The sequence below is a fragment of the Rhinopithecus roxellana genome, chromosome 16 (genome assembly GCF_007565055.1).
Source record: "Rhinopithecus roxellana isolate Shanxi Qingling chromosome 16, ASM756505v1, whole genome shotgun sequence".
In the NCBI taxonomy this organism is placed as follows: Eukaryota; Metazoa; Chordata; class Mammalia; order Primates; family Cercopithecidae; genus Rhinopithecus; species Rhinopithecus roxellana.
The window spans coordinates 86,630,879-86,646,706 of NC_044564.1; the positions used below are offsets into that span (position 1 = coordinate 86,630,879).

Here is a 15,828-nt window from a genome sequence, read left to right on the forward strand (position 1 = left end):
GAGAGAGGAATCAAATAGATGCAATAAAAAATGATAAAGGGGATATCACCACTGACCCCACAGAAATACAAACTACCATCAGAGAATACTATAAACGCCTCTACGCAAATCAACTAGAAAATCTAGAAGAAATGGATACATTCCTGGACACTTACACTCTCCCAAGGCTAAACCAGGAAGAAGTTGAATCCCTGAATAGACCAATAGTAGGCTCTGAAATTGAGGCAACAATTAATAGCCTACCCACCAAAAAAAGTCCAGGACCAGATGGATTCACAGCTGAATTCTACCAGAGGTACAAGGAGGAGCTGGTACCATTCCTTCTGAAACTATTCCAATCAATAGAAAAAGAGGGAATCCTCCCTAACTCATTTTATGAGGCCAACATCATCCTGATACCAAAGCCTGGCAGAGACACATCAAAAAAAGAGAATTTTAGACCAATATCCCTGATGAACATTGATGCAAAAATTCTCAATAAAATACTGGCAAACCGGATTCAGCAGCACATCAAAAAGCTTATCCACCATGATCAAGTGGGCTTCATCCCTGGGATGCAAGGCTGGTTCAACATTCGCAAATCAATAAACGTAATCCAGCATATAAACAGAACCAAAGACAAGAACCACATGATTGTCTCAATAGATGCAGAAAAGGCTTTTGACAAAATTCAACAGCCCTTCATGCTAAAAACCCTCAATAAATTCGGTATTGATGGAACGTACCTCAAAATAATAAGAGCTATTTATGACAAACCCACAGCTAATATCATACTGAATGGGCAAAAACTGGAAAAATTCCCTTTGAAAACTGGCACAAGACAGGGATGCCCTCTCTCACCACTCCTATTCAACATAGTGTTGGAAGTTCTGGCTAGGGCAATCAGGCAAGAGAAAGAAATCAAGGGTATCCAGTTAGGAAAAGAAGAAGTCAAATTGTCCCTGTTTGCAGATGACATGATTGTATATTTAGAAAACCCCATCATCTCAGCCCAAAATCTTCTTAAGCTGATAAGCAACTTCAGCAAAGTCTCAGGATACAAAATTAATGTGCAAAAATCACAAGCATTCTTATACACCAGTAACAGACAAGCAGAGAGCCAAATCAGGAATGAACTTCCATTCACAATTGCTTCAAAGAGAATAAAATACCTAGGAATCCAGCTTACAAGGGATGTAAAGGACCTCTTCAAGGAGAACTACAAACCACTGCTCAGTGAAATCAAAGAGGACACAAACAAATGGAAGAACATACCATGCTCATGGATAGGAAGAATCAATATCGTGAAAATGGCCATACTGCCCAAGGTTATTTATAGATTCAATGCCATCCCCATCAAGCTACCAATGAGTTTCTTCACAGAATTGGAAAAAACGGCTTTAAAGTTCATATGGAACCAAAAAAGAGCCCGCATTGCCAAGACAATCCTAAGTCAAAAGGACAAAGCTGGAGGCGTCACGCTACCTGACTTCAAACTATACTACAAGGCTACAGTCACCAAAACAGCATGGTACTGGTACCAAAACAGAGATATAGATCAATGGAACAGAACAGAATCCTCAGAAATAATACCACACATCTACAGCCATCTGATCTTTGACAAACCTGAGAGAAACAAGAAATGGGGAAAGGATTCCCTATTTAATAAATGGTGCTGGGAAAATTGGCTAGCCATAAGTAGAAAGCTGAAACTGGATCCTTTCCTAACCCCTTATACGAAGATTAATTCAAGATGGATTAGGGACTTAAATGTTAGACCTAATACCATAAAAACCCTAGAAGAAAATCTAGGTAGTACCATTCAGGACATAGGCATGGGCAAGGACTTCATGTCTAAAACACCAAAAGCAACGGCAGCAAAAGCAAAAATTGACAAATGGGATCTAATTAAACTAAAGAGCTTTTGCACAGCAAAAGAAACTACCATCAGAGTGAACAGGCAACCTACAGAATGGGAGAAAATTTTTGCAACCTACTCATCTGACAAAGGGCTAATATCCAGAATCTACAAAGAACTCAAACAAATATACGAGAAAAAAACAAACAACCCCATCAAAAAGTGGGGAAAGGATATGAACAGACATTTCTCAAAAGAAGATATTCATACAGCCAACAGACACATGAAAAAATGCTCATCATCACTCGCCATCAGAGAAATGCAAATCAAAACCACAATGAGATACCATCTCACACCAGTTAGAATGGCAATCATTAAGAAGTCAGGAAACAACAGGTGTTGGAGAGGATGTGGAGAAATAGGAACACTTTTACACTGTTGGTGGGATTGTAAACTAGTTCAACCATTATGGAAAACACTATGGCAATTCCTCAAGGATCTAGAACTAGATGTACCATATGACCCAGCCATCCCACTACTGGGTATATACCCAAAGGATTACAAATTATTCTACTACAAAGACACATGTACACGTATGTTTATTGCAGCACTATTCACAATAGCAAAGACTTGGAATCAACCCAAATGTCCATCTGTGACAGACTGGATTGAGAAAATGTGGCACATATACACCATGGAATACTATGCAGCCATAAAAAAGGATGAGTTTGCGTCCTTTGTAGGGACATGGATGCAGCTGGAAACCATCATTCTTAGCAAACTATCACAAGAACAGAAAACCAAACACCGCATGTTCTCACTCATAGGTGGGAACTGAACAATGAGATCACTTGGACTCGGGAAGGGGAACATCACGCACTGGGGCCTATCATGGGGAGCGGGGAGGGGGGAGGAGGGAGGGCTTGCATTGGGGAGTTATACAAGATATAAATGATGAATTGATGGGTGCTGACGAGTTGATGGGTGCAGCACACCAACATGGCATAAGTATACATATGTAACAAACCTGCACGTTATGCACATGTACCCTAGAACTTAAAGTATAATAAAAAAAAAAAAAAAAAAAGTTATGCATAAAGAGAAAAAAAAAAAAAAAGAATTGTACTATTAAAATTTTACTTATGATGGAAAAAAAAAAAAAAAAAAAAAAAAAAAAGAGTGTTACGGACCAAAATGCCTACTATCAAAATGGGCAATGTCCTCCTCAAAACATTAGCCAACTGAATCCAGCAAAATAAACACAGACGATACTAAAGAGGCACATTGACCAACTGGGGTTAATTTAATGCCACTGCACTCTATATTTGAAAATAGTTAAAATACTTTGGAATAAACCCAACAAAAGACGTCGAAGGCCTCCACACTTGAAACTTCAAAAATCACAATGTTGAAATGAAAACAAGTTCACAAAAATATGTGAACACAAATGTACATGGATTTATACTTGCCCCCAAATGCTCATCAGTAGGTGAATAAACATACTGTAGTATATTCATACAACAAAATATTTCTCATCAATAAACAGGAATGAAGTGCTGTACAGGCAACCAGAATAAATCTTTCAGATATTACATTTAATGAAAGAGGCCAGACATAAGGGTCTCCAAACAAAATGTCAACAGCACAAGGCAGGAATTTTTAGTTTTTATCTGTTGCATTCATTGTTGTATCCTCAACGTCTTGAATAGGACCTCGCACGTAGTTGACTCTCCATAGAAATTTGTTAATTTTTTTTTTTTTGAGAGATGGAATATTGCTCTGTTGCTCGTCCAGGCGGGAATGCAACATCACGATCTTGGCTCACTGCAACCTCCACCTCCTGGAAGTTGAATCTCCTGCCCAGCTTCCCAAATAGCTGGGACTATAGGCATTCACCACCATACCCAGCTAATTTTTGTATTTTTAGTGGAGACAGGGTTTCACTACATGTTGGCCAGGCTGGTCTCGAACTCCTGACCTCAGGTGATCCACCCACCTCAGCCTCCCAAAGTGCTGGGATTACAGGTGTGAGCCACCACGCCCGGCTGAAATTTGTTAACTGAATAAATGATTTCCTTGATAATTAGATGCTGTATATTTATTCCTCTCTGCTTCCAAAATGAAATGCTCTCAATATCTGACTAGACTGGTAACATATTAGATGTGGCAAAAACGTCCACCTGATCCAACTGAACATGCCCAACACCAATGTTTGATATCATAAAAATCCAAGTCAGCAGAACCTTGGAAATACTGGCTTTTGCCACGGACACCTCTATGGCCAGGATCACATAAGGCGGCCAGAGGCAGAGAAGACAATGGCTCTGAGGGTGCCAGTTCCCTGGGAAGTAAATGCTGTTTTCTCCTACACTGTTCAGGTGGCTACTCCCTCCCAAAGACTTTCCCCCTTGGAAGGTTGCTATTTCCTTGGAAAACCCTGAAGTCAGTTGGTAAGAGGCTCTCACTGTGCATAATATGGCGTAAGAGCTAGCCCCTGGAATCCACGGGCTCGGGTGGAAACAAAACGACCTACAGCGGCATTCCACGTGCGAGTGCACATCAAGTGTGCACATTTTCATTACTGCTGAATTGCAAATATCCTGTGTCACCACATGGTCTCATTCATTATTTATTAATTATGTTTTATTTATTTTTATTTTTTTGAGATGAAGTCTCGCTCTTTTAGCCCAGGCTAAAGTGCAGTGGCGTGATCTCGGCTCACTGCAACCTCCACCTCCTGGGTTCAAGCAATTCTCCTCCCTTGGCCTCCTGAGTAGCTGGGCTCACAGACATCTGCCACCATACTGGACTAATATTGTATTTTTAGTAGAGACGGGGTTTCTCCATGTTGGTCAGGCTCGTCTCAAACTCCCGACCTCAGGTGATCTGCCCACCTCGGCCTCTCAAAGTGTTGGGATTACAGGCGTGAGTCACTGCGCCGAGCTTTTTTTTTTTTTTTTTTTTTTTTAAAGATGGAATTTCGCTCTTGTTGCCTAGGCTGGAGTACAATGGCACGCTCTCGGCTGATTGCAACCTCTGCCTCCAGGGTTCAAGCAGTTCTCCTGCCTCAGTCTCCCAAGTAGCTGGGATTACAGGTGTGTGCCACCACGCCTGGCTAATTTTTGTATTTTTAGTAGAGATGGGGTTTCACCATGTTGGCCAGGCTGGTCTTGAACTCCTGACCTCAGGTGATGCACCCGTCTCAACCTCCCAAAGTGTTGGGATTACGGCGTGAGCCGCCGCGCCCAGCCTATAGTCTGCATTTAGATGTGTGTATCTATTCTTGAATTACCTTATTGATGATTGCCTGCTTAGTTACCTACTGCTCGTATCACATAACCTTAAAGCAAATTCAGTTTCTAGCTTTTATTCTGTTTCTGTACTATGGGACTTAAGGAAAGTTGTATTTTCTAGAAAATAGACCTTATCATAAAAAGATGTTACTGAGAAAAAAAGTAGACTGGCTTCCCTCCTTTAAGCTTTGCCTGAATTAAGTTGAACTTGATTACGTTGGTGGTCTGAGGGCTTTATTATCAAATGCCAAATGGCAGCCTTTTGCCCGAGTTTGTCAGCAATAAGGCGGCTTGGTTTTTTTTTATTTTTGTTATTTTTTTTAAACATGGAGTCTCACTCTGTTGCCCAGGCTGGAGTGCAGTGGTGTGACCTTGGGTCACTGCAACTTCTACCTCCCAGGTTCAAGCAATGCTCGGGCATCAGCCTCCCAGCACCTGGGATTACAGGCACACGCCACCACGCTCAGCTACTGTTTGTATTTTTAGTAGAGAGGGAGTTTCACCAAGTTGGCCGGGCTGGTCTCCATCTCCTGACTTCAAGTGATCGGCCCGCCTTGGCCTCCCAAAGTGCTGAGATTACAGGCCTGAGCCACCATGCCTGGCCTGGCTTGGTTTCCGCTGATGTCATTTCTAATTACCAGCTTCTTACTTGGCACTTTGAATTTTATAGTGCTGTTTTCCTGTAATTAGGATAAACGCTGAACTAGACTTATGAAAACTCCCCCAAAACAGCAAGGGAAGGAGTTTGGGCTGGCAGCTGGCCGAATTCCATGTAGACACACTCGGTGAGAGGTGCCTTCAAATCACCCGCTTGGACAGGCTCATTATGTGGGTGAACATGTGGGGCTGGAGCTGGGGAGAGAAGTCAGACTTGGAAACAAGGAGTCCCGGGTCACAAGCGTCTGGATGGAGAACGGTTGACGTCTTGGAATTAACTGATGCTTGTTCCCATAAGAAAATAACAGGGCCATGGCCCCAGGAAGGTGATTTCCCAGAGGCCAATAATTAACACAGCTTTTCATTATTCAAAAGAACAACACACTTTCCTTGAGCAGGTGTGTGTGTGTGTGTGTATGTGTGTGTGTGAAGCACAATATGCATGCACACACCTGTAGGCCATGGGGTGGGTCCAGGACACCAACACAGGCCAGCCAAGGTCTCTGGTGCTCTGACTTCACGAAGGCAGCACCCCCCACCCCACCACCTCCCTCCCGCTAGAAGCAGGACCTGTGTATGGGCCTATACTCATCTAAATGTGCCACTTCTCAGCAGAGCAGGAAATATGAAATATGAGACAGGCAGCTTAGCATTAACCCTGGCCTCGGAAGCTCCATCTGTGGAGGCACCGCCTTTTCTTTAGGCTTTGTTCTCCATATACACACCCTCCTCGGCCCCAATTTCACAGGGATAGAAGGGAAAGCAATGTCTTATGGTGGTAAATCCTTTAACCTTCAAGGATATCCACCTCCCTCAACATGCAAAAGCTTTAGTCCCACACACCACAGCGCCCATGCGTGTGGACGGGCCAGGACAGCACCCAAGGAAGAGCCGTGAGTGGAAGCCCTGAGTCAGCAACCATCAGAATTCATCGCTAAGAATCCACGGTAGCATGTCTTGCTGTCACGCTGCACACAGGGCTAAGCCAAGGCGATACTACTGTTTGCTGTTCAACTCTCCCTTTATACAGAGAGGACACACGTCTTGACCAACAATGGAAGAATGCTAACTGTTGTGCATTTTCTATGGAAGTGGCCCAAAAGAGGTGCCACTGATAGGATAAACTGGTTGAGTAAAAGAATCAGAGAACCTATGGATTATTGTTTTAAGCTCACTGATTCTCTCCTTCTGTCTTCATTTGGTTATGGTCCGGAGATATCATAAGCACATCATTATGGCGGGGTGGGGGAAGAGTCAGTCTACTGAAACACAGCGGGGTCACTGGGGAAAAGAGACTCATGGCTGCAGAAAGATAACAGCCAGTGGGCTGCTACTACGCACTACAAAGTCAAAGAATGTCCTCGCGTGGAAAAGCCCTCTGCCAGAAAGCACAGTGGTGGTTACCAGAGGCTGAGACTGTGGAACTGGGGAGATGTTGGTCAAAGGATACAAAATTTCAGTTAGAAGGAGGACTAAGGTGAAGAGCTCGGTTTTACAACATGACTATAGTGAATAACAATGTATTGCAGATCACCTGGGGTCAGGAGTTCGAGACCAGCCTGGCCAATATGATGAAACCCTCTCTCTACTTAAAAAAAAATATATATATATACACACACACACACACACATATATACATATTATATATATATAATATATATACATATACATATGTATGTATATATATGTGCGTATATATGTGTGTATGTGTGTATGTGTATATATATATATATATAAAATTAGCGGTGTGGTGGTGCACGCCTGTAATCCCAGCTACTTGGGAGACTGAGGCAGAAGAACTGCTTGAACCTGGGAGGCGGAGGTTTCAGTGAGCTGAGATTGTGCCACCGCTGCACTCCAGTCTGGGTGACAGAGCAAGACACCGTCTAAAAAAAATTGCTAAAGAAAACAGACTTTAAGTGTTTTCACTACAAGAAAATGAGGAGTATATCAAGTGAGGCATATGTCCATTAACTTGATTTAGCCATTCCACAATGTATACATATATCAAAACATCGTGTTGTATGCTGGAATATAGATAATTTTTATTAATATATACAGGTGGGAATAGAAAAACGTATTTGTAGAAAACTTTAATTCCCCCATAGAAAAAAATCCAAAAGATACTTCAGGAAAAAATAATGAAAAAGTTCAACAAAGTTATGGGTATAAGATCTGTATCTAAAATTTAATGCCTTTCTCAACCACCACTAGCACACAATTTAAAAATAAAATTTGGGAGAGACCGATATCAGTATCATTAGTAGAATCAATGAACCACCTAGAAACATACTTAAGAAAGGCGTGCCCAGTCATCATGGAGAAAATTGTAAAACTATACTGCAAAGGGTACAGAGGCCGGGCGTGGTGGCTCACGCCTGCAATCCCAGCACTTTGGGAGGCTGAGGCACGTGGATCACCAGAGGTCAGGAGACCCCAGACTGACCAGCATGGTGGAACCCGGCCTCTACTAAAAATACAAAAATTAGCCAGGCGTGGTGGCAGGCGTCTGTAATCCCAGCTACTCAGGAGGCTGAGGCAGAGAATCACTTGAACCTGGGAGGCGGAGGTTGCAGTGAGCCGAGATGGTGCCATCGCACTCCAGCCTGGGTGACAAGAGCGAAACTCCACCTCCAAAGAAAGGAAAGAAAAAAAAAAGAAAGAAAGAAAAGCGCACAGACAACTTAAAGAAATATCAAACTACAAACTAGAAACAGCAGCATCAGTTCTATCCTAATCAATCAAACTTCTATTCAATTCCAATACAAAGACATAAAATTCACAAGGAAAAGTACAAGGCAAAGAACAGGAAAGGTAATTTAGAAAAACGGTATGGTAATAAGGTGGGTCAATCATCAGCTCAGGCTGCCATAACTAATACCATAGACTGGGTGGCTGAAGCAACAGAAATGTATTTTCTCACACTCTGGAGGCTGGAAGTCCAACATCAAGGTGCCAGCCAATTTGGCTCCTAGTGGAGGTTCTCCTCCTGCCTTGCAGATGGCACCTGAGATCTCTATGTCTCTTCCTCTTGTACACTTCTCTTAGGTCAGGGCTCCACCCTTACGACCTTATTTAACCTTAATCACACCTTTCAAAGGTCCTGTCTCCAGTACAGGCTCTGTCGCCACATGAATTTGGGGGGGAAACACTTGGGTCCACAGCAGTAGAGGAGGGCATCATTCCCTGCATATGGACAGACACGTTACAAAGCTGGACTGTTAGAATACTGTGGAATTAGTCCAGGAACAGAAGCTATAGGGACAAAACAGCCTATAAGCAGACCCACATCTATAGAAATTTCACATAGGGCAGGGCTGATATTAAATTTAATGATTACAGATTAGGTCATTCATTAGATGATGCCAAGACTCCAGGCCATCTGTAGAGAAAAACATCATAGTAGAATACTAGTTTATACCAGCATAGAAATAAATTATAGATGGAGTAATAACTATGGAAAGGCATATATCTAGAAATTATTTTGAAACTCTTAGAAAGCAAGAGAAACAAATACTCCCCTTTTTTTTTTTTTTTTTTTTTTTTTTTGAGACTAAGTATTGCTCTGTTGCCCAGTGACGTGCAGTGGCGTGATCTTGGCTCACTACAACCTCTGCCTCCTGGGTTCAAGCAATTCTCCTGTCTCCGCCTCCTGAGTAGCTGGAATTACAGACATGCACCACCATGCCTGGCTAATTTTTATATTTTTAGTAGAGACCGGGTTTCATGATGTTGGCTAGGCTGGTCTCAAATTCCTGACCTCAGGTGATCCAGTCGCCTTGGCCTCCCAAAGTGCTGCGATTACAGGCGTGAGCCACCACACCTGACCGAAAAACACATATTCTAACAGAAACATGGACAAAGTGCAGTCTATTTTAGTTATCTGCCATAGTTATTTTCTATAATGTCAAGACAAACATTGAATTAGTGAATATTGAGCCACTGTTCACAGAGTTAGCTTTCTGAGAGCCTCTGGTTACAACATTTGCTTCAACCAATCAATACACACCTTGTTTTATGTACATTTTTGGTTAAAGACATCTATATTGCTGATTCGTGGAAAAGGCACAGCCTCTAACACATGTCTTCTCTGTAAGGCACATCACAGCTCCCTGCACTTGGGACACTAGATAGCACTTCAGCGCCACACCTAGGAGCCATTCACCACAGCAGAACCACCAACAGAAAGCACACAAATAGGAAAAATAGTGACACACATAGTGACACTAAGTAGACAGAAAGGATGCGTGTTCGCAGCATGAGGACTAGAAGAAGAAAGCAGCGTTGTTTCCTTCGGTCTCAGCTGGAAACATGTGTCAGGGAGCTCGGGTTTTCTCCACTTTGAGCATGTCCAAGAATGATCATGAAAACACCACGTGTGTTGATTTGGGGGACATGAAGTTTAGTGAATAAGCAAATTTGCAAACACGGAATCTGCAAATAATGAGGATAGGCTGGATACACACAGGTAATGCAGTGGCTTTTAAAACGACAAAATGATGTTCGACCTCACTATTTACTGGTGAAATGTAATGTAAAATTACTATTTGACACCTAAGATGCTGGCAACATTTTAAGTTCTGATAAAACCATGTGCTAGAAAACATGAGGAAATAATAACTCATGTGAGGCTATGAATGACTTGGCCATCACAGAGGGCAATCTGGCCATTCCTGGGAGAGGTGGGTGATGCACACCTGTAAACCTGCTTCCTGATCTCTGTCCCTGGAGGACTTTCGCCCATAGGGACAAAGAGACATGGGATGGACAGTCACTGTAAGAGGGTGCCTATCAGCGAAAAGAACTAACCTTCACTCAGCAGCCAATGCATGATTAAAGTGGAAACTGACTCACAGAATGGAATACTGTGTATTAGTTAAAATGAATTTAACCTACATGTATTAACATGGACTTTCAGACTGGAAAGCCCTCCACAACAACCTCCCAAAAAAATCTAGTTATACATCATTTACAAGAGAACTACATAAAACAGAACACAGAAAGGTGAAAAACTAAAGAGTGGGACAGGAATCATAAAAAAGGTTCCTGGCAAATGCAAATTTAAAAAGCACAGGAATGCCCATCATGATGGAACAGTCACATGCTCTGCACATGAACTCTATTATTGTTACGCAAAACTGAATTCAAGGCAAAAAGCATAAAAAGGGACTGTAAAAAGAAACCGAAAAATCCCACAAAAACCTATATAACCTTACAATACATGCAAAATATTAACAACAGATAACTAATAGAAACTAGCAAATCCAGAATGAGTGTGGGTGACTTTCACAAATCCTCAGGTATCTGGTATCCATGTGGACAAAAAAATTACAGATACTTTCAGGCCAGGCGTAGTGGTTCATGCCTGTAATTCCAGCATTCTGGGAGGCCGAGGCGGGCAGATCACGAGGTCAGGAGATCAAGACCACCCTAGCTAACACAGTGAAACCCTGTCTCTACTAAAAATACAAAAAAATTAGCCAGCCGTGGTGGCAGGTGCCTGTAGTCCCAGCTACTCAGGAGGCTGAGGCAGGAGAACGGTGTGAACCCGGGAGGCGGAGCTTGCAGTGAGCAGAGATCGCACCACTGCACTCCAGCCTGGGCGGCAGAGCAAGACTCTGTCTCAAAATAAAAAGATACTTTTAATAACATACTTATACTCAGTCTCATAGATGAGTCAAGAAATGTGCAGCCACATCAAAGCATACTTATTTTTGAAACAATAGGCAAGATTCACAAAAATTGACCATATCTAACCAGTTACAAAGAAACATCTCAATAAATAATTAAGAGTAAAATATAAACAGCCCATATTCCCTAATAATAATGCAACAGAAGTCAGAAAACAGTATCCAACAACAAAAGCCTAAATGCATGGTAGAAGCAGGGAGATGGTATTCAGAGGAAACTTGACAGCTTTAAATATATTTACTTGAAAATTTATAAATCACTAGTAAAAATTACTCTTTCAAGAGACTGGAATGATATAAAAGATCACTTGAATCACTGCATACACCGGAATAGCTACACTTAAAAAGGCTCACCGCACCGATGTTGGGAAATATGTGGAGTGATCACATGTGTCCCACACTGTGGGTGGAGGTAAAAAGAGTTTAGGAGAAGGTCCAGGAATGTCTTATAAAATTAAGCACACACATGCCCTATAATCCAGCAGTTCTACACCTAGGTAACACTAACAGAAATGAAAATACATGTCCACAAAAAACTTGTATAGAGTATTCCTACACAAGGAACTTTATTCATACTAGTCAAGCCTGGAATCTGCTTAAGTGTCTACCAACCAACTAGTGTGTTCATACAGTGAAATACTATTCAGCAATAAACAGCTGTAACCTACGGACATGTGTACAACACAGATGAATCTCAAAAGCATTGTGCTAAAAGGATACCAGGCTTAAGTGGCTACATGCTGAAGGATTTCATTTTTGTGATGTTTAATAACAGGAAAAACTAATCCATTACTTAAAAAATCAGAATAGTGGATGCCTGGGGTAGAAGGGAGTTGGCTAGGAAGTTGCACGACAGAACCTGCAGGCGTGACAGAGATTCTGTACCTGGAAAGGGTGTTTGGATCGCAGAGATTTATGCATTTGTCAGACTTTATTAGTGCTATACTTAAGACGTGTGCATTTCATTGGTATGCAAATTTTAACTGAAGAAGCAGCAGCAAGAATCATACACAGATACTGAAATCTCATTAATGATATACAGGCTGAAGTATTTCAGGGTAAATGTACAAGTATCTGCAACTCAGTGAAATGAATGAAAAATTTGATTGATGGACAGATGGAGGCTGGTTGGAATGATAAGTGATAAAGTTAGCACAGTAAAATGTAAACGCTAGCATCTAGCTGGTGAGTATATAGGAACCCACTATCAAATTCTTTCAACTGTATGTCTGAAATTTTTCATTATAAAATGTTAAGAAAAAGAAAACACCTTGGAACACAAAGCAAAGTAGTCCTTAATGAGAAAATTCAATTTAGATATTAATTCTCATCAACCTGACCTAAAAATTCATTGTAATTCCAATCAAACTATTGTCAGAATTTTTCAAGGAAATTAGGACATTCTTTAATAAGCACAACATGAAAAATATTCATTTGTGAAAGTTTTAATTTCTATATGATCAAGAAATGAGATGTAAAGAATTATCAAAATTCATTAAGAAACAATGTAAAGGAAAAACGAGTAAAGAATATGAAGTGGCAATTGACAAAGAGGAGACATGAGTGCCAAGCAACGTGTGTCCACACGCTCAGCCTCACTAGTAACCAGGGAAATGGAGAACAAAGCAGGTCATTTATTCATTTTCCATCCTTCGACTGGTGGAAGTTAACAAGTTTGGAAGTCATCTTATGGAAGATAAGGAGAAATGGGTCCTTTGCCGTTGTGTCGGCAAGGTAATCTACAAATGGCCAATTTGCAGTATCAGTTATAAAAAGGGGGTGCCTGTGCCCCTGCAGTTTTTCCCTCTTCAGAATCTCTCCCAGAGAAACCCAGCCACAGGTCTCAGGGCCAGGACAGGGAGACGCGGTGGCACGAGTGGCTGGGATGAGCCTTCCCTGATAGGAATGCCCATCGCGATGGAACGGTCACGTGCTCTGCACATGAGTCCAGAAAGAGGGAAAGAGAGCATCTGGAAACTTCAAATACACTGAGATGGAAAGATTTCTATGAATAGTTAACTAAACATGTCAAGTATAGCATCATTTATGTAAAAAAGTACATAAAACTGTTATGAGGTATTTCTTTTTAAAAATAGTTTTATGTTTATTGTCAAATAGCACTCCAGAAATTTCTCACCGATCGTGTATAGGTAAGCGCATTTCTTCACTGCCTCAGTAATACTGAGTAATTTCTGTTCTTTTAGACCTTTTTTCAAGTTGATTGTTTTCTTAAGATGTATTTCCTTGGGTAGAGGTATGTATATGTACTGAGTGCCTAGAAACTCCCTGGATGATTTACCTTCGTGACAAGGGAGGTGGGAGGCCTGGAAGGATGGGAGGTCAGGCGGGACTTTCCGAAACTGCCCCAGTCATTTACATCAATGTGTGGATTAAATCCATAACTTAAAATGAGAAGAAAGTCAATGTAAAAATATTGTGAAATAATTTAAATAAATATATATATAAATTTATAATTTGTATATAAATACATGAATATGTTTAATATTTATATAATTATAGCTTTATAATTATATGCTATATATTTACAATATATTATATAGTTACATAATATATTTATGTAAATATATATAAATGAACTATAAAAGTTTTATTTATAAAATACACAAATATAGGCCGGGTGCAGCAGCTCATGCCTGTAATCTCAGCACTTTGAGAGGCCAAGGTGGACGGATCACTTGAGATCAGGAGTTTGAGACCAGTCTGGCCAACATCATGAAACCCCGTCTCTACTAAGAATACAAACATGAGCCGGGCGTGGTCGTGTGCACCTGTAATTCCAGCTACTTGGGAGGCTCAGACACGAGAACTGCCTGAACCTGGCAGGCAGAGGTTACAGTAAGCAGAGATTGAACCACTGCACTCCAGCCTGGGTGACAGGGCGAGACTCTCTTGAAAAATAAAATAACTAAAATAAAATACATAAATATAAAATAAGAGGAAACAATAGTTCAACTTTTGAAATGACTTATATGCCTTTTCCGAAGCCCCACAATTGTGCTCATGCTGCAATTTCTTCTTTCCTTACTCTGTGTCTAAAGGATTATTAAGGAAAAACGCTCCATCACTATTGCTTAGCAGAGAATCTTCCCAAATATCTTCCGTCTAGGTCAGGTGTGGTGGCACACACCTACAATCCCAGTGATTTGGGAGGATGAGGCGGGAGGATTGCTCGAGGCAAGACTTTGTGACCAGTCTGGACAGCATAGTGAGACCCCATCTCTACAAATATAAGAAAAAATTATCTGGGTGTGTGGTGGCACGTGCCTAAAGTCCCAGCTACTTGTGAGGCTGAACCGGGGAGGATGGCTTGAGCCCAGGAGTCCAAGACTGCAGTAAGCCGTGATTGTGCCACTGCACTCCAGTCTGGGTGAAAGAGCCAGGCCTGTCTAAAAAGAAAATCTGCCCTCTGTAAGCAAGCTGCTGATGTCTGCTGAGACAGGTCGCGGCCCTGCCGAGCCTCCCAGTGTAGTGTTGCAGCAGCACGCCATGGGTGGATAATGGATACGAGGCCCAGGGAAACAGAAATCAGCCAATACTGCACACTTTACCCACGACTTCACCAAGCACTGCTCTCCAATAGGCCTGAGGAGGAAACGCAGGAGACCTGGACAGTCACTGCTCATCTCAAACACGGGCAACGAACGAGCACTCCTCTGTGTACATGATGGGAGAACGTGGGCAGTTCAGAGGGGACACTCCCAAGACAGCCTGGCCACAGTGGAACAACCTCGTGCTGGGAAACCAGAGGCCTGAGTTCAAAGCCACTGCTGCCAGCAGCTCTCGAAGGACTGTGAGCCTCGGTCTCCTCATCTGCAAGGTGGGGTTGAGACCCCCGCCCACGGTCACAGGGCGGCCCAAGGCTCAGGGGCACACATTTATTAACTGCAGCTGGTGGTGCTGGGATTTCAGAGTGAATTATGTCCCTGTTTCCAAACGTCCTAATGAGCCGGGATCCTTCCTGGTGCCCAGGCAACCTGGTCTGTATATTTATACTCCTCTCAGTAGCCCTGTGTAAGGTCATGATCACAGAAAGAAATTAACCATTTTGGGTTTTCTGACATTTTTTCTGTACAAGAAACATGGAAAATGTAAACGTTTCCCAACCCTAAGCAAGCACGTGGCCATCCCTGTATGAAACACAGCCAACTTCTAGCAAATTCGGCAAAGACATGAGCTGGCAGGATTTAAAACCCAGATTCTTACATAACAAAAACCCTTAGCGCAGCAGAACATGGTTTGGGGGATACAGATACTTACTGAAAGTTATGATTTGGGCTGTGCGTTGGACCTAAAAAGAGGAAACAAAAACACGAGTTATTAATACTCCATG

General features: G+C 42.0%; 1 protein-coding gene across 3 annotated transcripts in view; it reads right to left on the minus strand.

The window, feature by feature from the left end:
- Positions 1-15,828, minus strand: part of ROR2 (receptor tyrosine kinase like orphan receptor 2) — a 233,497-nt gene that overhangs the window by 24,599 nt on the left and 193,070 nt on the right. For all 3 annotated transcript variants that reach the window (XR_004054093.1, XM_010373595.2, XM_030920389.1), the window contains exon 4: positions 15,756-15,786. Coding sequence is in view for 2 of the 3 variants with exons in the window: in XM_010373595.2 (XP_010371897.1) it covers positions 15,756-15,786 (31 nt within the window). In the remaining variant the exon portion in view is untranslated. The remainder of the gene's footprint in view (positions 1-15,755; positions 15,787-15,828) is intronic.